At 29.3% G+C, this 27,248-nt stretch overlaps 2 protein-coding genes across 3 annotated transcripts in view; one reads left to right on the forward strand and one right to left on the reverse strand.

Annotated features, from left to right (window-relative positions):
• LOC142319303 (BCAS3 microtubule associated cell migration factor-like) overlaps positions 1–10,013 on the reverse strand; it is a 76,989-nt gene extending 66,976 nt beyond the window's left edge. Inside the window, exons 1-4 of the mRNA XM_075356418.1 lie at positions 9,648–10,013; positions 9,257–9,406; positions 1,937–2,101; positions 1,430–1,651 (exon numbers count right to left, since the gene is read on the reverse strand). Coding sequence (XP_075212533.1) covers positions 1,430–1,651; positions 1,937–2,101; positions 9,257–9,385 — 516 coding nt within the window. The 5' untranslated portion in view covers positions 9,386–9,406; positions 9,648–10,013. The remainder of the gene's footprint in view (positions 1–1,429; positions 1,652–1,936; positions 2,102–9,256; positions 9,407–9,647) is intronic.
• A 105-nt stretch (positions 10,014–10,118) lies between these two features.
• Positions 10,119–27,248, forward strand: part of Ids (iduronate 2-sulfatase) — a 35,908-nt gene continuing 18,778 nt past the window's right edge. The window contains exons 1-4 of one of the 2 annotated variants that reach the window (XM_075356420.1): positions 10,119–10,412; positions 18,184–18,361; positions 21,484–21,786; positions 26,560–26,709. In XM_075356420.1, the coding sequence (XP_075212535.1) occupies positions 10,215–10,412; positions 18,184–18,361; positions 21,484–21,786; positions 26,560–26,709 (829 nt within the window). In that variant the 5' untranslated portion in view covers positions 10,119–10,214. The remainder of the gene's footprint in view (positions 10,413–18,183; positions 18,362–21,483; positions 21,787–26,559; positions 26,710–27,248) is intronic. The other variant, XM_075356419.1, reaches the window with a different exon arrangement.

The raw sequence follows: 27,248 nt of genomic DNA on the forward strand, positions 1-27,248 counted from the left end.
AAGATTAATAGAATCCAGTAATAATAGGTGACTATTATTGGTCCCAGCCTAACATACACAAACAAATTAATTTTTTGTATTTTGATTAAAAATTGGAGATTAACATAAAAATATACTTCTCATACTTGTTAAGTTAAGTTGTAGGATGATTCTAGTTTTGTGAATGAAAGGCAACAAAAGGTTTGTGCCATTTGCTGCCCCTATGGAGAAGGCCAAGTCTACCAATCATAATCATAATAGCAAGGCAAAATAGAAGCAGCATTCTCTAAATACAGACTGAGCAAAGAAAACTTCTTTTGAACTAATGATCAAGATGTCTCACATCCTCCTCTTGAGAACCCAAAAAATTCATTTTCCTATGCACTACAAGTTAGGATTGATGAAATTTTGCAAAGTCCAGCCCATAAATAAAGAAGTTTTACTTTTTAAAGAAATGTACCTCACACATTTAAGAAAACTCTTTCCAGTCACGTCAAGTCCAACTTAAACGGGATATATAAACTGGATTCAGTATTAGAAAAGTGATTTGGAACCCTGCTTTCGCAGAAAAACTCAACCAAAACAAAATTAGCAGCATGGAAATTATCTGTAAGGAATGCCTGAAAGGATTTTAGACAACAAATAAGAAACTTCAAAACCCTAATTCAAGAGTTTCTCAAGGCTTACCTAACCATGAATTGTCAAATATTACAAAAAATTAATTTTCTGCATTCAGATATAGATTTCTTTCTGGGAGATTTTGGCACAGCTAACAATGAATGAAAGGATTCTACCAGGACATTATAGCAATGAAGACCCGAAATCAAGACCGCTGGAACCGAGAAATAATAGGAGACTACTACTGGTCCTAGCCTAACATAGTAAATATAATTGAATAAAATGTTATTTCATGATAAATAAGAAAGCTTCTTAAATCAAGTTTTTCATTGAAGTTAGAAAAAAATAAGTTTTTTTGTAGACCAGTATAATTAATTTAAATTAACCCTTTTGAATCTAGAATCGAGTTAGATAGAACCAGGTTAATTTTGTCTTCCAGTCGGTTGATGGGTACCAACCAATATAGTTATAACTCATCTGGTTTAATATAAGGTAAAGTTTTTATAACATTAAAATTGTAGCGTTTACCTATCAAAGTATTTTGTAAATATATTCCTGCACACAGATAGTTCACAAACAAATATAGATGCATTTAATTCATTAGTTTAGCTATGAATTTTGACACAACAGGCTCTAGTTGATGTGACAACATAGATCATAATTAGATTGTTTCTACAACTTTCCTATGTCAACAGTAACAATAATTTATTTAAACTGCTGAAGTTTCACAGTAAAATATTTTATGTAAGCAGAAAGTTTTAATCAGGACAATGGTTAGGTTTCATCACAAATTCAAGCAAGTTACAACAAATTTAGAAATGTGATGATATACCTGATCTCCACCATGCAGAGATATAAAATTTACTGAGCAGAAATGAGGACCAGATCCAGTGTTATCAACAATGGCCACTAAAGGTCGTTTATGAGCAAATGGATCAGAATGTAGAGATGATTTTTGTGATTCTGGTGCCGGAAGAAATCTAAGGGTCTTAACAACTCTCTGATTCCATGATAGAACTTCAACAGCTTCTCCACTGGCTGGTAAACTCCATACCTATAAAAATTAATAAAATTCATTAAAAAATCAAAACAGATTTCCTCTATTTTGCTATACTACTTTTCAAAAAATATTATCACGGTTAATAAATCTAAATCTACAACAACACTTCAGAACCTAAACAGACAAGTAGCATCATCTATCAGCACTAACTGATAAGACATATGATTTTAAAAGATAAAAGGAAATGTTATCATGATATACAAAACAATAAAATTATCATATTGTAAGATACAATAATGTTATCATATTATGAACAATTAAAAAAAAAAATTAATAAACCTGAACTCCATTTCCATATCCAAGAACAAGAAGCAAAGGTGCTGTAGCATCACAGTCATCACCAGTGTCTGGATATAAGGCAGGATCATTATAGTCGGCTAGTTCAAATCTAGCCCAGACAACAGCCTCTCTGCTATTGTCACCTGGAAGTACACTGGAATAGGCCTGAAAGCACATACATTTTAATTATATAAGCCAATCACTCAATCTTGGTTATATAAACCAAGAATCTTTTAAAACAGATTCAAAAATATTTTGTGAATAATACTTACAAAACTTCAATTCCCTTTGAGAAATAATGCAACAATTATAAATTAAGATAAACAATTAATCAAATATCATTACTTGTTGCTCTTTATAAATGGTTGGTCATGCCAATAAAATAATATTAACTTTTTTTATTAATGCAGATAAACACATTCTTTCTTTAAATACACAAAAAAACTTTTAAAAAAAGTAGTTAAATATAATATTTGATTAATTAATTTACTTATATTTTTCTGCGTGATACATTTCAATTATTCATTATACAAAAAATTCTGACAGACATTAAATCCATAACATTACATCACAATAATTCATATGCCTCATACACTAAACTTTATGATGCATATGAGGTGTGGTCAAAAAGATAACAAAAATTTTAATCTTTTAAAAAAAGAATTACTTTTTCTTCTGTACTGATGTTGACTCTTTCGAAGTAGTCCCCCAGAAATAAAACATAATTATGCCAGCATTGAAATATTGAAAGCATTTTGAAATAATTATGGGAAGCATTTTTGGTATAGCCTTAAATCTATTTACCAATATTTTCTTTATTTCATCTATCATCACAAGTCATCATTTTAATGCTCTCTTAATCAGTGGAAAATAGAAAAAGTACCAAAAAAATCTGTGTTTGGAGAATATGGAGACTGCAGCATCGGTGTGGTGTTATTTTTGGTTAAATAATCACAAATTAAAAGTAAAGTGTGAACTGGAGGTGTTATCACACTGCAAAATCCAACAATTGTTTGTCCACATTTGTCAGTTGTTTTCTTCGGATTGCCTCATGTAAACAGCATAAAACTGCTAAGCATGGTCTTTCTAGTAGTTTTTAACTGATTCTGATATTGAAAATGAGTTTAAAGATAATAGTGACAAAGATCCTGATTATAATTTTGAAGAAAATTATCAACAAAATGCTATTTTGGACAATTATAGTGAAAATGAAGGTAGTGATTATGAAATAGATGAACCCCAGGATAGGCCTATTCCTAACGTTCGTACTGTTTCTCAGTTGTGGAATCTGTCATATAACTTAAATTTTTCCAAATTGGCATTTAATAATGCAAATATGGGTTATAGACCCCTCAGGGGAATAACATAACAACATCAGCGGATGAATTTTATACATTATTTTTTTCACCAGTTACTGAACATATAGCTTCTGAAACAAATTGGTTTGTGAAGGAAAAAATTGAAAAAGTATCTAACAATTAGATAGCATTCAATTTGGTCTAAATTCACTGATATTACAAGTAAAGAAATGATTGGCTATGATTTCAAGACTCTGAAAAGGAAAAAAAGATTTGCGGGAATTTTTTTCTTGGCTTTACTCATCTGAATTTTTTTCAAATGTATTTTCTCGTATGAGATTTTCCCAAATTTTTTGGGCTCTTCATATGTCACCTCCTACTTCAGCAGCAAATTTAGGATTAAGTAAACAAGTTAGATAAAGGTTAAATAAAGTAAAAGATGTTTTAGATTACATGGAAACCAGATTTTTAGATTACTCTATTCACAAAGTCAATGTTTATCCACAGATGAGTCTGCTGTAAGTTTCAAGGAACGTTTTCTTTTAAAATATATAATAAAGATAAACCTATTAAGTGTGGTCTTAGAATCTACATTATATGTTATGCAAAAAATTATTATATTTGTTCAGTTACGCTGCAATATGGCTCTGTAACTTTCATTCACAGAATGGATTGTTCTCCAGTTGATCATGAACATGACTAATGTCACTCAAATATCTGGTTAACAATTTTATTCACTGACAAATTTTATACTTCACTAAATTTAGCCCAGAAATTATTAGTAATGAGAGTCTATTTTATTGGTACTATTCAAACATGCAGACAAGGAATGCTAAAGAAGTAAACAATACAAATCTGAGGGGGAAACTTGCTTTCCATGAATCTGTTGCTTACAGTAAGGATGATAAAGTAATGGTTCTTGCAATGAGAGATAAAAGGTATGTAATAATGTTAAGTACTTTTCATAATACCAGTACTATACTTATAAAAGAAAAAACTAATAAAGATACTGAAAAGCTAATGGTAATTTTAGATTATGTATCGCATGTCGGTGGAGTTGACCACTATATTTTGAGTTATATGTTTTGCTGCAAAACATTTAAAATGTAGGCAGAAACTTTATTTTTTGGTTGTAGGAGTGGTCAGTTGTCAACAATTTTATTTTGTATAATGAGTATCTCACTATTCAAGAACAATGACATAAAAATATTGAAGAACGTTGATTACTGGTCTGGTTAGCAACATCAGGAACACAAACCGTAAGCGAGGTCAACCTTCATCAAAAGATGTTGAAGAAGAGCTGAATGACAAGCTTCATATCATAAATAAAATGCCTGATAACAAACACAAGGATAGTGCTGTGTGCTCCAGTCTTTCAGTCGAAGGAGGTAGAAGAAAGGCTTTATTTTGGTGAAACATGTCCCAGAAACCCGGGTTTACATCCAGAAAATTGTTTCAAGAAATCTCATGCTGAAAAAAATTATCATAATTGACATACAAGTCCTATTTTTTTATTAAATACAGGTTTTTATAAATGCAATTTCATCATAAATATACGTTAACAAACCATAAATTTAATTAATAGTCGACAGGTAACTACGTGATAAAAAACCCAATGGCACTACTTGACTTCATAATTGGAGAGTAAAGGGTTAAAAATAGATTTATGCTGTAAAAAAATAGCCGTAAATAAGCTGTAAAAATTAAGCCATAAATAGGTTTATGTTTACAATTATGGACTACAATCATAAACAACAACAACAACATAAATAAAAGTTTATTATTTGACAAAATTTATAACAATCTGCTGTCATTCAGTGAAACATGTTCAATCTGGTGTAAAATTTCAACGTTAAGAAATATATATATATATATATTTAAATATATATTATTCAACTTAATCCACCCAAGTTAAGACGTAAGACAACTCTTACCTTATTTGTTTTTTATATTTATATAATTTTTCACCAAAGTACGTTTGCGGGATCCTGCATCATCAGTTGTGTATAATATTTAAAAAATTGCATATTAAACATAAAATTAAAGAATTAAAAGATTAAAATTGTGATTATACACACAAGTATATGCAGTCATTAAATTAAATAAGAACATTTAATAACATGTACATGGCTAGCCAAATACTACAGTACTGTACTATTTAAATAAATATTTTATGTAATATCTATGAAGGTGCTGCTATCTACTGCAGCTTTTATGAGTGTGTCTCCTTCAAAATCTGTCTGTAAGTTGATCAAATTGAATCTTTGTTTATATTTTCTAAACATAACATGTACATAACATTTTTCTAAAATATCAAGATGTTTATTTATGTTTCCTTTTTTTAGTTTCTAATATTTATAAATTACTATTAACTCAGAAATGGAATGTTTATTGTTTATAAAGTGTTTTGCAACATTAGAAAAGTTCAATTTTTTTATTTTTATAATGGCTAAAATGTACATAAAATCTGGCTTTAAGCAATCTATTGGTTTTGCCTACATAAATAATCTTACAATCATTAAACTTTATCATATAAAACTCACATAAATTAATTTCTCAAATATGGTACCACTGATGTGTTAAATAAATAAACAATTAATATAATCCACCTTACCAGCACGTTAATACATTCACTAGATCTTTCAGCCTACTTGGAAGCCATCATCAGGAGTTAAAATTAATGCATTGAAGTCAGTTTAAAAATCATAGTTAAAATTTAAAAATAGTCATGACTATCCCAGTCCTACTAATATACTCAAATGACCGACTGAGTACCTAGTAGGACTGGGACAGTTAAGACTGTTTTTACATTTTAACAATGATTTTTAAACTTTGACTTTAATGCATTAATTTTAATTCCTGATGATGGTTTCCAAGTAGGTCGAAAAATCTACAGAATGTATTGTGCAGAATGCAGTGCAGGTAAGGTGGTTTATATTAATTGTTAATTTACCCACATAAGTTGTATAAATCAGTATTTTTATTGTTTTTTTAAATATTTTATTATGTGGTTGTTAGTTTTATAAGCACATTTAAATTTATCCTTGTCATAAACTTTGGTTATATTTTTAACAATACTGTTACTGTATGATTATATTAAGTAAAATTGTCGATCTTCTGTGTGTTATGTAATGGTTTTAAAGTTATTGTACAATTAAGTTTTGATGTTTGTTTTTTATGTATATGTTATCAATTAACAAGGCACAATATCCATTTGATTTGCTGTTTTATGATATTTATTTCTGTGTTTAATCTTTATTTATTATTTTGTGTACAATGGATAGCTCTGTTAGTCATATCTGTATATATGTTAATTTTATCACACCAACATGATTTGATTTTCTATGAATTGGTATTTTATTGGCTATAGGTTGCCTGTATACCGAAGTTAAAATTTGAATATTTTTGTTAATTTCAATGCTAACACTTAGAAAATTTATTGTTCTGTTTATATCTATTTCAAAAGTAAACTTTAAATTGTTATATGAATAAAGTTTATTGAAAATTAGGTGTTCATTATTTATAACCGGATCATAAACAACAAAAACACCATCAACATAAAGAGTCCATAATAAAACCTTATGTATGTGAATAATACCATAAACTATTTTATTCTCAAAATCTTGTAAGAATATCTCTGACATATTAGCTGACAAAGGAAATCCTGTACGCAAACTATTTTGAGTGTTTTTGCAAACTGTTGAGTTTTTTAACTTATTTACAAATTCATACCCATTTTTTACGTTACAAGTATAATGTAAATTTATTTTTATCCTAAGGATTTTATATATTATTTTGGAAATAGTATAAGATGGAGCAGATGTAGAATCAATCAAAGGTCACATTGGGATGCCTGGTCTATGAATTTTTGGGAGTCCTGTTAATTTTGGAGTGATCGTTTAAAACGGTATAATCTAGTATGATATCTTAAATTGTTATAATTAAAAATAGTTCAGTATTTTGCTACTAAACTTTTTTTTATTTTTAAAAATTTGTTAGTAGGGTCTTTTATGTCTTTTAAATTATTTTTGATTATACATTGTTTTATTAAAATATTATATTTTTCAGTGTACATGATAACAGGTGTATTAGTTTTATCACATTTTAATGCAATTATTTTCATTTAATTTATTCTTTAAGTTATGAATTATTTAAAAACTGGTTTGTTATTGCAATTTGTAACTTTAATTCTATGGATATTGCTACTAATAATATTACGTAACTGTTCTTTATCAGAAGGATTTATTTTATTAATATTTATTTCAGAATCATATGAATTAAAATAATTATATTTCTAAGCAATATCTGGTTTAATTTATTTAACAAAATAATTGATATTTGATAAAACATATGTAATCAATTAACTCATAATCATTACCACCTATAATTGTAACATAATTCTATTAAATTACTGTTTAAACTGCAACATGTACTGACATGATTCTATTCTATAACAATGAATTGTTTTAAATTTATATAATCAAACTTTACTGATAACTTTTCTTTTTTACTAGTATACCGTCTGTCTAACGTGATAATAACTACATCAGACCTTTTCTTTTATACCAAACTGTTCATTTTTGTCCTTTCTTCAACAAATCCTATGAGCAGAACTGCTTCAATTTTGTTCTAAACACAGTGAACAAAGTGAGTAAACAACTCTACACTGCTTAATCTGTTGTATCAGTACTTCAAACCATTAAGGCTCATATTTCTCAGAAGTGTTAAAAAAAAACATACAGAATAAAACTAAAAAGAAATTAAATGGAAAAATTAATACCATTTAGTCCAAAAAGTTTTTTATTCACTAAACAAAACTACGCAGTACAACCATATCACAAACATTACTGAGATTACTAAACTAGCTGGTAGCTTTAAACAGTTTTTTGATCAAATACCCTAAAAACACTTAATTATATTACACTTTGATTTTATTTTGTTAGAAGTAAATAGGTTTAAATGTTTAAAAGACAAGGCCTTATCTGCAATTCGTGGGTAAGTTACAAATGAAAGATATATTTTGTGACATATAGGTAAATGTTGAGTGAATCAAATAAACTAACACAACTTCTTTAAACATCTAATTCAAACTTGCTGTTTCTCTCAGTGTTATATTCAATAACCCACCACCTCATAACAGTTTTACAGTTGCTACCAATAAAAAAATAAATAGTATGTTGAATTATAACTTTACTTCAAACCACCATACTGTGAACCTGAGAATGCATAACTCCAAAACCAATATATCATAAAAAGTTAATTTGGTTTTGTATCATCAATTGGAGATATATTAAAAGTAAGTTCTTTTTCAGTCTAATTAATGAATGACATTTTTCTTGAAAATTCATTTTTTCTTATTGTATTTGTTAGTACAGTAGTTTATATGACCTTAAACTATGCTAAAATACTACATTCATGTTAAGTATGATATGCAAAGCATAAAGAGCAAGTTGTAACAAGATGGTATAACGTTAGAATATGATATCTTACAAACATCTTTGACATCTTTGGTTACGATTTCACAGAGCATGCTACCAAACTGTTGGAGCTAACAGACAGTAAAATTACCCATGTGAAACAATGTTATTAAGGGCCAACATGTCAACACAAGTAGATTCAGGTAAAACCAACTTTTCTTGTTGTCAGTCATCTAGCTATAACTAGGTAGTAATAAAAAACTAGAGAGACTTCTTAGGCAATAAAATGATGGAACCACAATAGTAAAACAGGAAATTAAATTTTACTACTGTAATTCTTCATCACAGTACCTGACAATGTCAATAGAAAACAATGACAAACATTTCAGTGTTCATGTAGGGGAATTTCACACAGAAGTAACTGCTTGAAAGTGAACCTTCCAAATCCATAATCTTTAAACCATGCTTAATTTTTTTTTTTTAATTACTAGGGCATTATAATCATAAAAATAATTAAAACACTAACATAAAGAATACGAATTTTCTACGCGAATCCATTGTGTGTAATGCACACACTGAAAATCTAACTTGACAAAATCTCTTACCTGTGGAACAACTTCGTGGATGAATCCAGCCAAACTGTCAATTAATGAAGGGTCACTTACTGGTCTCGGTAGAACAACATGTCCAGTGCTCCCTTTTCTAGACGCTCTACGGGGAGAATCAGCTGACATTGTAGACTAAAACTTACTAACCTGAACAAAGAAATTATACATGAAACACTGATAAGATCAAAACATAAATAATTCAATGTTTTCATAATAGCATTTCTTTAACATTTAAAACGAAACAGCCATTTAAATAAAATTATTCAACAAATTGAAAATAATTTCTGACCTTGAACTATTAAACACAGGTAAACAAAGACCTGACCAAACACGGGAGCTGCGTCATAGAAACAAAACAAAGTAACGAAAGTGTTTATAAAATGCTTACCTAATACATTACTAAATTCCAGTTTAATATATAATCACAAATACAAGTACATAATCCTAACTAATATTATATTTACAAAATCATAATAAAACTAATCTGTAATCATCACTACTATTTTTCAAAACTACGACGCAGATACATAGACAACCATTGCGCCATTGGCAAATCCCTTTTGACAGCTGTTTCGTCACTAAATGAAAATAAAACGTCAGATGTCGACTGTCAGTCTGTAAATGACTTTCACTACGCGTATAAAATACTATTTAAAATATTTAATACACTACAAACTTGAACACTTTTTAAAGTTAAAACGAAGTTTTAAATTTAAGAGCCACATAAATGTACATATTAATTAAAAATAAAAAAGCTGTTACGTTCCCTTCATCAGCTGTTTTCCATTTTATATTTAAGCTGTAACTGACAATAACAAAAACAGCTGATTGATAAAAACAAGTTTCATTTTGAACTTTGATTTGAAAATTATTTAGTAGTAAAAACAGTTATTAGATCTTGTTATACATTAATTTCTCTTTTTTGTAACGTGTATGTTACGTCTATGTATTTATAATGGTTGTTATTAGCTTCTGTTTAACTTTTTTATTTCTACAGCAATCGATAGAGGTTTGTTTTGCTACAAATATTTTATTGATAATGGTTGATGACCTCAGACCAGCGCTAGGTTGCTATGGAGATAAAAACGCACACACCCCTAATACAGATGCTTTCGCAAAGGATAGTGTAGTGTTTTATCGTGCATATGCTCAGGTATGAAAGAACTGTATAATTACCAATTTTATTAATGGAGCATGTATTTAACAGGGTTTTATGACGCAACAGAAAGAAGTAATGTTAATATAAAAATGGGGAAACCTAAATTTTGGAGTATTTTTAATTTTATTAAACAGAAAATACAGTAGTAAAAAATTAAAACTAGTTTAATAGAATTGCCATTACACATAATTTCAAAAAAATAAATAAATGTTCATACTGCTAAAGGAATTATACAAGATAATTGTTATAGTAATATAAAACACTAAAATGCATGTAGAACTTAACCACAATGCCTGAACTGGTGTTACAAATGAAATTATTAAATACAGAGAAAAATACAATACAAAAATAATTTCTTGAAAATAATTAAAAATGAATAAAATAAATTTTTCTTATGATTGTATTACTACTTTTGCCATCAAAAAAGATTGTTCTTGTTGATGTACTTTGTATGCAAAAAAAATTCTGGTTGGCACATTGTTCACTTTTTCATTAAAAGTTGAATTTTTATATTAAAGTGTTATAAATGAATTAATAATGTTGTACTATCCTTCTTATTTACTTCATTAGAGAATATACTTTTGTCATAACATCATTATCAGACTCGATTTTCATTTTTAAATTATATAAGATGAGGATAATTTTTTTTTTCATAAGGTCCGTCAGTTTCTTAAATATAAACATATAAATTGCTGATATTACACATATTGCTGATTGTACAATTTCTATTTTAATACAAATATTGTTTCTGTGGTTCTTCATTTCATTACTAGATAAGAAAATGTATTAATTATTATTTCTAAAATATCAGAAACAAGTAAGAAATAAATGAAAATATATAAGCTGCAAAATAATTCTAAAAGTGAAGAGAAATAAAAATGTTGCAATACAAGATAAAAATATGTAGTTTAAAAATAAAAATAATTAAATAAAATGATTATGATCAAATTTGACATATATGAATTCAAATCACAAATAATATTATATTCACTGATAGAATGTAGTAGCTAAAATGTTGGAGAATTATATTTGGCAAATTATGCATTAAACAAGTAAAGATAAAATTATAGAAACATTTATACTTTACAAAGTCTACTTCAAACAATAGATATCTATATGGTAGATGGCATAACCAAATGTTAATAGTGATCAATGATTCTAGAAAATGGAATAGCCACCTCCAAAAATAAGAACTAACACCAGGCTTTCAAGGGAAAGTGAGTAATGAATTGGTTTCACAGTCATCTTCCCAAATTGAGGTCTACAAATTAAATTTATTTCAATAACTTAACATGCAATTAATGAGATTTAGAAGATGAACCAGAAAGACAAAAATTATAAGTACTCAAAAAGAAGTACCTTGAAAGCTAAAATGATTGAGCTAGGAATAAAATATGAAACAAGAAGAATGTTAATGGACTGTGATAAGAAATTATCATTTTTATTATTGGCTGAGAGAAGAGGGAAGAGGATAAAATATGATATTTAGATAATATATAAAGTGAGCGAATTAAGATGCACTGATTATTCAAAACTGTTCATTTTTTTTAATGATAAACCAAATCACATTTATGTATAAGATTTTTGAAAACTGAATCACAATACTTTCAATTGTTTTAATGGTCATCTTTAGTGACTTCTGTTGTTTTTATCTGTGACATCACTTATTATTACTGGCAGTTTTATTGATTTAGAAAGTTACTTACATAGAATTTGGTCAAAATGCCAGGCTAGATTGTTACTATACATAGTAATTTAGTATATTACTGTGTGTTTACATACATACACACACACACATATATACACACATATATATATATATATTACAATGTTTCATAATGTTAGAATGTGTTAGACTTGTTTATTTTTCTTTTAGATGTCAAATATGAAGGTTGTTATTACTGTTGGTAGATTTGTGATTGCAGCTATCAGATTGTTAAGAAACGCTAAATTTATGTAGCTATATAGTATCTTTATTTGATAATCGTGTCTTTGAATCTTGCCTAGTTAAACTGACATTAGTACAAAAAAACATAATATATTTCAAACAGATGCAATTGAATTTAATACACTTTTCAACCAGATTTCATAAAAATATCTTTTCCTTCCAAATATACCTCTTTATTAATAAGAGATTCACCAACAAAAACATCAACTAATGCAAAGTGAAATACAGCAGTACCAGTCACTGAAGATGGCTAAAAATGTGATTAGAAATGTTAGAATAGAGTTTTTGAAATTTAAAAACTCTAAATAATTTAAGGAGGAAATTTAAATAGACTTGGTTCAGTTTTTCTTTAGAAAAATAATTTCTTCATCAAGTGTCAAGGACGGAAATCATTGCAAACCGATACTTCTAGTAAGGACAGTTAGACAGTTATAGTAAGGAAATTAATTCCATCAAACCTATTAAATAGATTACTAAATAATATTCACAACATACTTCAGAATTTAGCCTATTAAATTTAAATCTTTCATTTGAGTTTACACTATGATTGTGTAATCCATAAATCAAACAGGATTGCTACAGCCAATAAGAGCAGGCAGTCACCTTACAACAAATTTTATTGATGCCCTTTTGCAGGGTGTTTGAAGGGAGATCCCTACTTTACATCCAAATGGCAGCTTCCAACTTGGCCACATTTCTGAGTAAACACTTAAAAATGTTTGAATGGTTAAGAAGCTTATTTGTATAACTTCTGTCACAGCAGCCAAGTAGCAAGCATTCCAGTCTATTATTGATAGATCTCCAGTTTGAGTTTCTGTATCATTTTTTTCTTACATATGCCTTAATGTAGATGATTTTTGTTTTTTAGTATTTTTAATTATAAAACTGTAGCCATGATAATCATATATCCCTATCCCGCTGACTGATTGTTACCAAAATTAGATGGCATCATATTCAGAAATCATACGAAATTACATAAAAATTAGTAAAGCCATTCTGAAGATACCAAGCAAAACAATAACAGGAGAGAAAAAAAGTTTTATTAATTCCCTTCTCCAGAATAAAATTGACCAAATACATAACCAAAGTGACATACTGCTGTAATGAAATGAAAAAAGTGACTTACATCAAGTACATAAACAACAAAACAGAAAAAAATATTTTTTGCTCTGACCAGTATATGGGGTTTAAATAAGTCTAACACCATCAGAAGATATTTTAGTTACCTTAGGGGCATTAATTATGTGGAAAAATTTACCTACCCTTTGAGCTTAATTTTGAGACATGAGTCCCATTAAGTCTGTACTGACTGCCAGGGTGCGATCTAAATTAAATGGCATTAATTCCCCATACACAAAAATCATCATACCAAATTTCATCCAAATTAATCCCTTAATTCAGGAAATGTAAAACAAAATAAAGGCTGTACATTCTGGAATTTTTTAATACTAAAATTGTGTTTTTTGGTTAAAGGGGTTCATGAAATGTCAAGATCTTTAAAAACCCCGACTGCAAAATTTTTTTGTAGTCAGATTATTACCTTAAATAATATAGCAGTATAACTATATACCCTGGAAAGTAAAAATATAATAATTAGTTTTACAAGTACTTAGAGAAAAAATTAATATGTCTGTTATCATCACTATGGTTTTTGATAACTGGGCACCCAATTAATAATTTTAATATCTTTTTTGAGGTCATTTTTTTTGTTAAGAAGTTCACATTTATTTATTTTCAGAACTGATAATTTTTTTCAACTCACTCTACAATAAACAATTTTTATAAAACTAGATTGATATTTATTTATTTATTATTTATTTAGATATTTAATATATAAATATCACAATGATGATTTAATTAAACAACAATTAGTGTTGTATAAATGGCATTTAAACTGACTTATGTAATAATTACGTCAAATTATGTTACTCAATTAAGGAGAAGATGGTTTATTTAATTCCTAATTAAGTTACATAGTATATTATCAAAAAAATAATCAAGTATTTATAATTTACATAACTGCTGTCAAACTTAGCATAAAATATGTTAATTTCTTCATTAATTTTAATGTATTGATTGCATGTTATAAAACAATGATTTAACATCCCTATCAGAATGTTAAAGAACTATGGCATTGTGGTTATATAATCAAGTAGTGAACATATTAATATATTACATCAGTGTATAACTTTGTTACACATTTTATTAAAAAAAAATGATTAATTTTGTTCACTGACGTTCATAACCCATAAAAAAAATTAATATGTTTTTTTCTTATCACTGAACTTCTTCAACAAATACACATTTGTATTTGTGTAAAAGGAATAGAAGATTTAAACATTTTTATTTGTAATGTTTTCTTTTTACATAAAAGATGAATACACAAGCTAGTTTACAAAACAGTTATATTTTGTTGTGCAACCCCCCATTATATGAAAAATTACAGATCTATATCTTTAGGTGGAAGAAATATTTTTTTTTTATTGCATTGATCTAAATATCGTTAAATCTTTAGAAAAATATTAAATTAACCACTCATTTCTAATTATATGGAAGTGTATTTCCAGATTTTTTCAGTATTATTGTATGAGTACAGTTCTGATTAGACAGTTGCAATGAACATCACCAGTTCTAGATCTTCTGATGAAGAAATTACATAACAATGACAAGATCTGAGAGGAAATGTCCAAGTAAGAAAGTGGGTTACTTTAAAAAAAATTTCCTTAAAAAATTTATTCAAGATTGCTATTCAGAATTTACACAGGTTTATTTACCAGTTTTTAATAAAAGTATTTCTTGTTAAACTGTCATATTTTGGAATAAATAAATTCCAATTTATACCCATGATATTTAGAGTTTACTTGTGTTTCACCTTTCCTTCAGTATTAAGATGTTGAAATGGTGTAAATGTGTGGTATAAAACATCTAAACTAAACTAACAATAATTATTTATCCAAAAACATTGTTCTTACTGTTTTGGATTGGACATTAAGTCCAATGCACAGCACAAACTGCTTAATCAAGGTAGGTGAATTTTGGAGGGTTCATGGTTTTAATACTGCAGTCGCCCACCAAGGAAGAATTTTGGAAAGCCCAATCTATAAGGTTGTGAAATGGGAAGCAGATTTTTTTTATATCAGAATATCCATTTTTGTATAAAAAAGTAATGTTTTCCCTAAAGCTACAGTATTTATTAGAGTACCCCACGCCCTTTTTTTCTTGGAATTGTAGAGAAAAAAATAAGGGTGCGGGGCTTACTTGAAACATTGCATTTAGCCAGGGTAATTTATGTAAAGTAAACGTTTTCTTAGAAGTACCCGAATTCAATCGTATATAGTTACATTAGGCTTTCGTTTATCAATACCGCATGCCGCTTATACAGAATACATCCTTAATTGTTAACGTCCCGTTCATATTATCGATAGGAACGAAGTTGCGGTATTTTTATAAAACTGATTAATTCTGTATACGCTGCATCCGGTTCTAATGGCACTGCAGTATCAGTTACCCATCGTCGTCTTGTCTATTCGCCATAGTCATTGTACTGTTTGTATATGTGCATTTTATCTGTTTAGTTTATTTTGTAAAGTTTAATACGGTGATTTATTTTAATTACGGCATTAAACTGAGCGATTAAAAAGATAGCGTCTACGATCTTTTACAGTAAATGAAAAACTGCGCGTTATAGAAGAAGCTGAAAAAATTGGAAATCGGCGGCAGCAAGAAAATGTGACGTAGAAGATGAAAGCTGCATTCGAGACTGCCGTAAGAAGAAACAACTTCTGGTGAAAGGGACTGGTAGTAAAAGAGCTTTTCGTGGCTTAAAACAAAAATACACAGACATAGAAAAAAAAATTGTGTGATTTTGTTATGGAAAAAAGGAAATGTGGTTATGCTGTCACGACAGAAATGTGTCAATCATATGCTCGTGAAATCGCTAAATCATTGAATAAAGTTGATCCGTGGATGGATAACACGATTTCTTCCACGAAATGATTTGTCAATAAGACGAAAGACGACCATTTCTCAACGACTTCCAGACGCTTATGAACAAAAAATATTACTTTTTCACAAATACGTAATAAATCATAGGAAAAATATAGGCTATTTGCCTTCTCAAAAACGAAACGCTGATCAAACCCCCGTATATTTTTAAATGCCATTTGACAAAACTGTAAACAAATAAGGTGAAAATAGTGTTAAGATTCGCACTGGTGGTAATGAAAAACAAAGGTGTAGTGTTATGCTTTGCATAACTTCTGATGGATCAAAATTACCTCCGTACATTGTTTTTAAAAGAAAAACTCATCCTACCGTACAGGTAAATGGAGTTATTATCAGAGCACAGGAATTAGGTTGGGTGGACGAAACCTTAATTTTAGATCGGATCAGGTGTGTATGGCAAAAGCGATCAGGAGATTTACTTAATAAAAAAAATACCGGTATCCTAGTAATGGATAGTTATCAGGGGCATACGACTGATAAAGTGAAAAACATTTTAAAAAAGGGTATGACAGACCAAGTAATAAGTCCTGGCGGATTGACATCTCTATTGCAACTACTAGATATCTGCATTAATAAATCTTTAATCTGCATTAAAACAACTGTATAGTAAATGGATGGCTGATGAAAATTTCTTTCTCCCGCCTACAGGAAGAATCAAATGTCCAGATTTTGACCAGATATATGTTTGGATAAAAGATGCTTGGGAAGGTATTTCCACGGAATTAGTAAGGAAAAGTTTTAAAAAATGCGGAATATCTAATGAACTTTATGGTAGTGAAGACAATCACCTTTGGCAGGGCGACGTGAAGACTTACCGGCAACTCTTCTACAGACATTGACAGTGACAGTGATTAATTAAAAATAAAATCCCATATTAAAAAGTCTATTGAAATGATACTTTCTTTTCGTTTTACTGGCCTTTCTTTCTTTTTCCTGTTTAGCATCCAGTAACACCGTTTAGATAATTCTTCAGAGCATGAATGAGGATGACAAATCGTTTTATTGGCCTACTGATTCTGAACTAAACTTGTACTTACTTCTACTTGTACTTACGGTAATTAATTATTAATGTAATATTAATATTGTAATTTAAATGAACGAATTAAATGCTTTACTTTCTGAATATTTTCGTATTTACGTTTTTTTATCATATCTGTTTCACCTTAAAATACCGGTATATATTCAATTTTTTTTTAGATTTTCGGTCCGGAAAATCGTGGTGCGGGGCTTATTCGTGGACGGGGGAGGGGGAGGTACTCGAATAAATATGTATGTTTTACAATGATTATCAACAAGTCCAAGGGTTGAATCTGAAGGTGACAGGAATTTGATCTACAGGAAGATTGATTCTCTCAAGGACAGTTTTACATTATTTGTATCAGAGTGAGCTCACCCAATTCTCTAGTCGTGACAAGTGCTCAAGTAGATTTTTTGTAGTGTTTTCTGCTCACCTAAATGAACATTTTGTCTACGAATGTCAAACGTTACTGGTCAACAGAGTACAGAGTGCTCAACACTCCCAGGGTAGAAACAATTTGATAAGAATAAAATTCTTGCTAAATACAAAAATTTGCTAATATTCCCATTAAAATATCAGCAAAAGTATTAATATTTTAGTAAAATTTTAACAAAAATCTAATGTTTCTTTTGAAAATTTATTGTAGTTACAATTCCAAATCCAATCAAGTGAAACCGCAGGCTAAAGCTAGTTAATTTCTACTTTAATTAATTTTGAAACATATTATTTATTATGAAATTAATATAACATAAAACAAAAAGTAAATTAAGATTCTATTTTTATGATCTGGTTAGCAAGCTCTTTGTGCACCTAGTCGCAATTCATTACTAACAAGCAGACGACCAGATACTCTACATTTGTATGATTTTTATAGCTACTGGAGAGATTTTGCTGGAAATTTCACAACTTTACCTCAGTACTTCACAGAAAATGGTTATATTACTAAATCTATTGGAAAAGTATTTCATCCAGGTTTGTTTTTTTTTTTTTTTTTTTTTAACAAATAAGCAGAAGAATTTAAAAAAATAAATATGTTTCTTAAAAGAATAAGAATGTTTCTTTTCAATGTTTTCTAATTGCATCTTGTACAAATAATATCTATGATTTGGGAAAATTGAAGTAACATTCTTTAAATGATAGTTTTCTTTAACCCTTTCAGTGCCATGATTTTTTACGGGTGTTTAGTCAAAAGTGTCAACATATTCTTTTTCTCATTTTTAGCTTTTTTTTAATCATATCTTGGTTACTTGTTTATCAGTTAAAATAGCTCTTTTAATTCATGAAGTATTAACTCAAACCAAGAAACAACTTATTCTAATATCCAACAAAAAAAATTTAAAGAACATTTACTCTATCTTACATTTTTTATTGAAAATTGTTTATTAAAAAATATCTCATAATAATTCATACATCACAATGAAAGGATATTTTATTTTTTATATCCACACAAATTTTCTTAAATTTACGTATATAAAAAATTCATGAACATGAAAACAGTAACTCTTGAAACTGTAGATTATTTTTGATAACTGACCAATAATATCTGCTTTTACTGGGCTGAAATGCACCTATATTTTGTTACATGAAAAGAATGTTTGTTTCTAATAAAAATATTTGGCTTATTTCTCATCTTCTATACATTATAGAAATTAGAGAAACTTTTAATAATTGTGGAGGTAAGTTAAACTTTTATGAGTTTTAGTTAATTTTCCATTTTTATGGAGAATCCTACACATTCCTTTGTTATTTATTGGCAGTTCATACATAAAATTTACATACTTTTTATTCATTAAATTTTTTTTGAAACTGTGATTTATTTTTCTACTAAATGAATTTTCATGTTTACCTTTAAAATTGTTTCTGTAGTAGTTATCTTTTCAACATCTATATTATCTACCTTTTAAATAAAAAGTAAAAAAAACAAATCAAGGTCTACAAGTAAATACTAGTAGACTAATTTTTACATTACTCTGTATGAAGGTACATAATCTATTTGCTTCATTATTTTCTTTATTTTAATAACGCATGAATTGGTGAACAAGAATTTTCAAATTTGTTTTTATTGAGAGTCCTTTATAGCTTTTCATAAAAATGTTATAATAAATTATAATAAAATGTTGAGATAGTTTTGAATCATATTCTCATGTGATAATAACTACTCTAGTTGTTCACCTTAAAAACATATTTGTATGGACATTAGTAGTTAAAGCACAAAATCAAAAGATCCAGTAAACATAAAATTGGCATTTTATACACAAATTTTTTTATCTGTAAAAACAGTCATTGCACTGAAAGGATTAATACAGTACTTTAAAATTCTATACTGAGTATTAAGTATAATGAGTATATGAGTATTAATACTAATACTCACTTCCTATTGTCCACAACCCACTACACTATATTCATTCAAGGTTGCTCAGTTTGTCACTTAGTCATGTTTTATGTGTGACAATTTTCTTATTTTCAAAATAAGAATTACAATTTTGAAAACACACTATGAAATTTAAGAATTCATTCAATTCTAAATCTAAGAATATCTTTCTCACATGGTTTCCAACAGTTATGGTAAAATGTTACAGATATAACACTGTGCAGACATTGGTATCAAAATTGCAATATGGAGAGAGGAAATATTAATGAGAACTAATTCAGATATTGTCTCTAGGGCTTACTACAGACTAGAAGCATGGTATCCAAGGTTTCATAAAGGAGAATAGACAATCTAGAGATATCCATGAAACATTTCCTTAAATTTCTTCTCTAAAATCCATTATCATGACCTACAGTACTGATAGAATGTATGATAGATGTATGATGAATGTATGATAGAATGATTAGAATGTATACAAATTCTCATCATGGTTTATTTTTTAACATAAACCACTGAGTTCAAATTCATATTTATTTAAATGCCAAACACATTACAGCAGGTGGTGTAATTAATCTAATTTCTTTTCTGTTCTTAACCACCGCAGGACTTCAGGTACTGTCATAGGAAAAGGAAGGTGAAGAGTACTTCCTTCTCTAACAAGGTAAAACTTCCTTGTTAGTTATATCTAGACATGACAGATATCTTAGATGCTTCATTACAGTTGAAGAATTTTGTATTATTGTAACACCTGGGGTGTACAATTTAACACTTGTGGTGAGATATATTACAGCAAAGTGCAATGGTTTTACCAAAAATGCCTGTACTACAAGAGGTTATCCAGAAATTAAGTTCTGAAGGTCTATTAAAAAGAATCGTGACATGCTCGCATAAAATTTTATTGTTCTTTGTATAAATTTTACTCTAATATATATTTCTACACAGTTCAACACCATTGTTGAGGAAGGCTTATAGCAAGGCAATGGTATCCCTCTATCACAGAACAATTCCGCTTGTGGCCCAAGTCTTTATAAATGACTTGTTTGACCTTACCGTCATCGTGGAATTGTTAGCCTGCAAGGAAGGTTTTAAGATGGAAGCAGGTGATAGTTACTCGCTATAAGGCCAGCTGTACATAGGGTTGTGTGGGTGGTGGTTGTCGTGAATCAACACCCTGGTAAGTAAATCACTTACTAGGGTTCACTTCCTAATATACCATGTAACTCAGCATGCATGCAGCTGCAATATTTAGAAGCAGTTCTGGATATACCTCATACAATAAATCAATATTTATTTTTTTAATAAATTGTTTTATAAAGCATTCTTGGTTAATTTTATTTATATTTTATTGTAAATTATTTTTTCATTTCTTTTATTAATTTGTATGGCTTTGTATGTGAGTTTTTACTTTATTGAATCGTTAGTTTTATTTTCTTTTTGATTCATATAGATGTATGAAATACTTAAACGACTATTATGTTTCCACAATTTTTAAATGTCGGTAAAAAAAGAAAATATCCCAAGTATCTTCATCCAAATTTAGCACATATCACATACTAAGATCATTATGTAGAGAGTTGTTTTATTATAATTTTACTTTTCATTTCCTAATGAAATAAATCTAGCATATAGTTTCAAGTTCAAATGATTATTTAATAAAATATATTTTTTTTAATTTTATCAAAATCATTAACTTAATTAATTAAAAAATTGATTGGTTTTTTAGGAATATCCAGCAACTATAGTGATGATCAACCATATAGTTGGTCAGAACATCCTTATCATCCACCAACAGAACAGTATAAGGATGCTTCTGTTTGTTGGAATGTGACTACTACATCTTTCCAGAGGAATCTTGTTTGTCCTGTAGACCCAACAAGACAACCTGGAGGAACATTACCAGATCTTCAAAGTCTTTATGAAGCAAAATTATTTTTAGAAAACATTAATAATTCAAATAAATCATTTTTTCTTGCAGTTGGTTTTCATAAACCTCATGTACCACTAAAATATCCCAAGCGATATATCGGTAAGTAAAGAATGATTGTATATTGATGGCTATTTTAGAGACTATGAAAAGAAATAAAAATAGATTTGAACAAATGATAATGAATCTCATTAAATTCATATACTAGACAACATATTTATTTATGATAGCAGTTATATGATTATTTGAAAGCGTGTTATCCAAGTACTGAGAAACTAATGAGAAATATTTACTAGTACAAAGGGGTTGTCCTGTAAGTACTTATTTTAATATGAAGCTTCAAAGTAAGATAATAATACCATTTGAGCATAGCAATGTGATGATATTAACTGTGGTTTTAGTGATAAAGAGAGGTTTATGTTGCTGTTATCCTTTTAATAACAACTGTTTAATATATATGTGGAATGTGACTACAACAGATATATATAACAACAGATAATAACCTTGTCAGCCACAAAATAAATTCTACAACAAGATAAATGATGTCTCATTATTGTAAAGGAATCGCTGTTGTTCATTACCAAATTAAAAATTTCCAGACATGTCCACATTTAAGAAAGAAGAATCAGCCAACATACATGAATGATGTTTGGATAACCCTTAATGACGCTTAATAACCCTTAATAATGATGTTTTTTGGATAACCCTTAAACAGTTCCTTATAAGAGAAGCCGTGAAAAGATATGTTGTGAGTTGGTAATAATAATAATAAATAAATATTTTATTCTGATTGCTAATTCATTTTATTTTCATGTTACTCAGATGAAAATGGAATTTTTCCACCATTTGCCTGGATGGATCAAGGGAAGCGGTGGTAAAATCTTGATCAGAGCAGCATCACAAAACACTTTATTAATTATTTAATAAAAAATGGAGTTGTTTAAAGTTTATATTAATTATTTAAAATATATAAATATGAAATAATATTCAGATAAATACATGAAAATACTAAATGTAAAAAATAAATAATAATTGAAAAGATATTAATGATACATTTTTGAACATATATTTATATACTCTACAAATAATTAAGGTTTTTTTTTTATTAGTAATATTTAAAAATATATCTAGAGAGTAATATCTTTTCTGTAAAAGAAAATTCTTTAAATAAACTTTAAATAGATTCTAAATGGTTTAGTTATTAATTAAAAAGGCAACAGAAGCATATTAAGGCCATTTCTCAAAAGCCAAATTGTCTATTTTAATGATCACCAGATTTATATGATTTGACATCTTGAGATTTTTCATTTTGGGGATTATCAGGTGTTGTATTTTCTTAAAGTCCAATTGACCTAAACTGCCAACAAGCTGCCAGTTGAAAACTCGGTTAATTATATAAATTGGGACAAAACTTTATTGGGAAAAATATGTAATTTAGGGGCTTCAATGCTTCATATATGAATAAGGGCAGAAGGAGACACTTTGAAGACTTACTCCGTTGCATATTAAATTTGTAATAATAAGACAATTTTTTAAGTTTTTTTTATTTATTAACATGTATATACGAGGTGCAACAATAAAGAAGTATTGAGACTGATTCTTTGAGTAAAATTTTGCAATCCTGCAGCCTTCATAGACACTCCATTTTTGACCTTGATCTTCTCGTTGTTAATAGTTTGAGGCACATCCATACAACCTCTTGGTCTTGAGTAGCGGTATAGCAAGTAAACACATATCTTGTTCTCTCATGATGGAAATGGAATCACTGAAAATGTGGCAGTTGATCTGTTGGAACAAGTACAAATCAACCCAGAGTTACTGAACTGTGTTATCACTGATGATAAGAGTTAGTTCTTCTGCTATGATCCAGAGACAAAACATCAAAGTTCAAATGATGTTCAAAGGTATCGCCCAAACCAAAAAAAGCTCACATGTCAAAGTCAAAAGTGAAATGCATGCTTGTGTGCTTCTTCAATTCCAAAGGCATTGTTCATAGAGTGAGTGCCTCCTGGACCAGCAGTTAATCAGTACTTCTACAGACATCAGAAACGAGTCTTCCGTATCCATTCAAACATTAGTACAAGTTGGTTTCTTCATCATGATAATGCACCATCTCATGCCACATTATCTGTACAGCAGTTTTTAACCTCAAAGTATATTCCAGTACTACCACAGCCATCTTATTCACCAAATCTTACTCCAAGTAACATTTTTTTATTCCCAAGTGACAAATTTGTGGTCAAGGGATACCATTTTCAAACAACAGAAGATGCCCAAAATGTTGTGACAACGGTCTTAGAAACATTCCAGAAATGTTACCAGCAGTGGCAGAAGTGTTGGAGTAAGTGTGTGCAAGCAGAAGGGGACTTTGAATGAGATAACACTACAGCTGACTAAAAGCATAAGTAAAAATTTTGATCATATCAGTCTCATTTCTTTATTGTTGCACCTCATATATACAAGACATATTCATAATTAAGAGCCATTGGTCATTAAAAAAAATTAACTCATAAGAAAAGGTTTTTACTTAGTTTTATTTTACTACTTATTTACTTCACTTTTCCACATAATCGCCATTCAGTTTTAAGCACTTTTCATAACGCTGCACCAGTTTCTTTAACCCCTTTGCATAGAAGTTTGCTGCCTGGGAATTGAACTAGTTACAACTTTAAGTTCCTCGTTGTTTTCAAACTGTTATCCTCCAAGCCATTTTTTCAAATGCAAGAGGCGTAAGTAGTCGCAAAGTGCAAGGTCAGGTCACCAAGTGCAAGTGGAGGGTGGTCAAATAGTTCCCAATGAAAATCTTGAATCTTCTTCTTAGTTAAGACAGCAATGTGAGGGCGCACGCAGTTTCCCGCATTGTCGATTTTGGTTGCATGTCTCAATTTGGTGAGCATTTTGCAGTACACATGAGCTGTAATTGTTGATCCACGTTCCATGAAATCAACCAAAATGACACCCTTTTTCTCCCAAAAAACGTTGGCCAATATTTTTTGACTCGAGTACGGAGGTTGCTTTAATTTCTTCGGTTTTAGGGAACTTGAATGGCACCACTGCATTGACTGTTGTTTCGATTCTGCGTCGGTGTAGGATATCCGCATCTTGTTGCCCATAACAATGTGAAAAAACAAATCATCTCCATCTTGTCAATATCGATCCAAAAACACTTGTCCACTCCACATTCTTTGCTCTTTGTGTTGGTCGGTGAGCATTTTTGGTACCCACCTTGTATACAATGTGTGATATCCAAGCTCTCAAGCATTTCTGTGACAATCATGTAGATAGAGGTGCACCTAACATGCAGAAATTCATCAGCCAGAGCACTGACTTATTGTCAGTCACCGATCACATTGCAGTTTCTAGTTCACTTGTTCAACAATTTCGTTGATCAGAATACTGGGCCTACCACTCCACTCTTCATCATGCTCATTTGTGCAGCCATTTTTAAAGTCTCTATACCATTATTTAACCTTTTCTTCACCAATTACTGTAGGTCCATACACTAGGCACAACTCTTGATGAATTTCAGCAGCTGAAGATCCTTTTGCACACAAAAATCGAATCACAGCGTACACTTAACAACTGGCAAGAGAAACTATTGTCGCAGACATTGAAATCTGCATTCACTGGCAGGCAAATGACTACTGAATCAAAAAAACAACTGCACTGGCTTCATCATGAATAGTTTATAGATGGCCTTGCATGCGTGAAACTGTGTTCAGAAGCTCTAATATTTAACTATAAGCTGATGGCCCTTACTTTATGAATATACCTTGTATATATGTGTGCGTGTGTGTGTGTGTGTACAGAGTACTCTTAAAAACAGTTACATGCTACATTGGGGAATGTATCTGGTGCTTGTTGGTGTTTGTTGAAGGGTTGATTAAGGATATGCTTGGAATAAAAGGTAGAGTTTTTCCTGTACAATACTACTCTACTATTTCCCTAGTTTAGTTACTGGTAAATGAGCTGTTTATCATTATTAGAAAACATTCCATGCTGTGCATGATTGCATTCAAGCACATTTCATTGTTGAATGTGAATTTGATGATATATTTATAAGGAGTGACTGAAATATAATTCACAATAATTCATAACTCACAAATGAAAAGAGATTGTCAAATGAAACAGTATGAATACTGGCAGTCTTCTGATTCATGATCTTGTTCATTCTTTAATTCTTCAGTTCATCATCCATGATGAAAAAATACCCTTAATATTCCTCTTATTTATAAAAAAAAGTGAAATTCAAAGGACAACAAATCTGATGAGTATGGAGGGTGCAAAAAATGTGAAATTTCAACTTCACAAGAACCTTCTCAATGATTGTATGCAATGAGTGTGGCTGAACATTATTGTTTTGGAGAATTATCGGCTCTGGATAGTTGAACACAAAACACATCTCCTAAAGTGCTTTCTAACAGTTACAGAAACTCATCAACCACAGCAAAGTTTATCCTTAATATTTGCTTTACCAGCTTCTGTTGCATGAAATTTTACTGCCCACCTTCTCAGAGCATTTTGATCAACAATTTTATCACCATGAATGCCACTAGTGTCCACTTCTTCACTGGTAAAAATTCAATTACTGCACATTGTTTTGATATGTTACATAGCATATATACTCAACTTCATAACAATGGTAAATGAGAAAGTGTGGGATCAACTAGTTTTGAAATGTCAGTAATAGAAGAATGACACTACAAGATCTTCGTACCTGTGATATTATTGTAGAAATTTTGTTCTCCCATTACGTTTCAGTATGTATTACATTTCATCTGCTCCTTGAAGATTATTTTTCGTGTTTTTATACAATTTTATTGTATTTTAAGAATTTCTTATTAAAATAAACAATTTGTTTCATCCTTTTTTTAGATTTTCATCCACTTGAAAATGTTACACTGCCAAAAAATAGGTTTCTACCTTACGGAATGCCAACAGTGGCCTGGAATCCATGGACTGATCTCAGGGAGCGTGAAGATATTGCTAATTTAAATTTAAAATTCCCATATGAAAGAATACCAGGTATCAGGTTTTTATTTAATGCCATAGTCAAATTAAGCAGGTAGCAAAGGCATTTGCCTCATCCTTCAGAATTGTTTTATCTAAACTAAAATATGCAAAAATTAATAATCAAAATTATTTTCAATAATCATTTAGGATTATTTTTTCTCCTTTCATAAGTAGTGAAATATAGGTAACCATATTAGTATATTTTAAATTCTAAATTAATCAATACGAATAAAAGAGGAAAAGATATATTTATAAAAAAGTTCACAGAAGTATAATTTATTACTTAGTGTGATTTAAATTTATGTTTTGGGTTTATTCATACAAATGAAAACATATTATAAAGAAAATTTTGTGATTTCAAGCACACTTAAAAAACTTCCTATATGAATCTTTAAAATCATTATATATCCTTTTTTATCATTTTTATATCATTATAAAATGATTATATATCATTTTTAATCCTTTAATGTGGTTTGTTAAAGTTTAAAACGTTTGATCACAAATATTGTAATGTTTCAAAATACAATACAAAATGAGAATTATTTTTTAAT

This window comes from Lycorma delicatula, chromosome 2 (genome assembly GCF_047948215.1).
Source record: "Lycorma delicatula isolate Av1 chromosome 2, ASM4794821v1, whole genome shotgun sequence".
Classification (NCBI taxonomy): domain Eukaryota; kingdom Metazoa; phylum Arthropoda; class Insecta; order Hemiptera; family Fulgoridae; genus Lycorma; species Lycorma delicatula.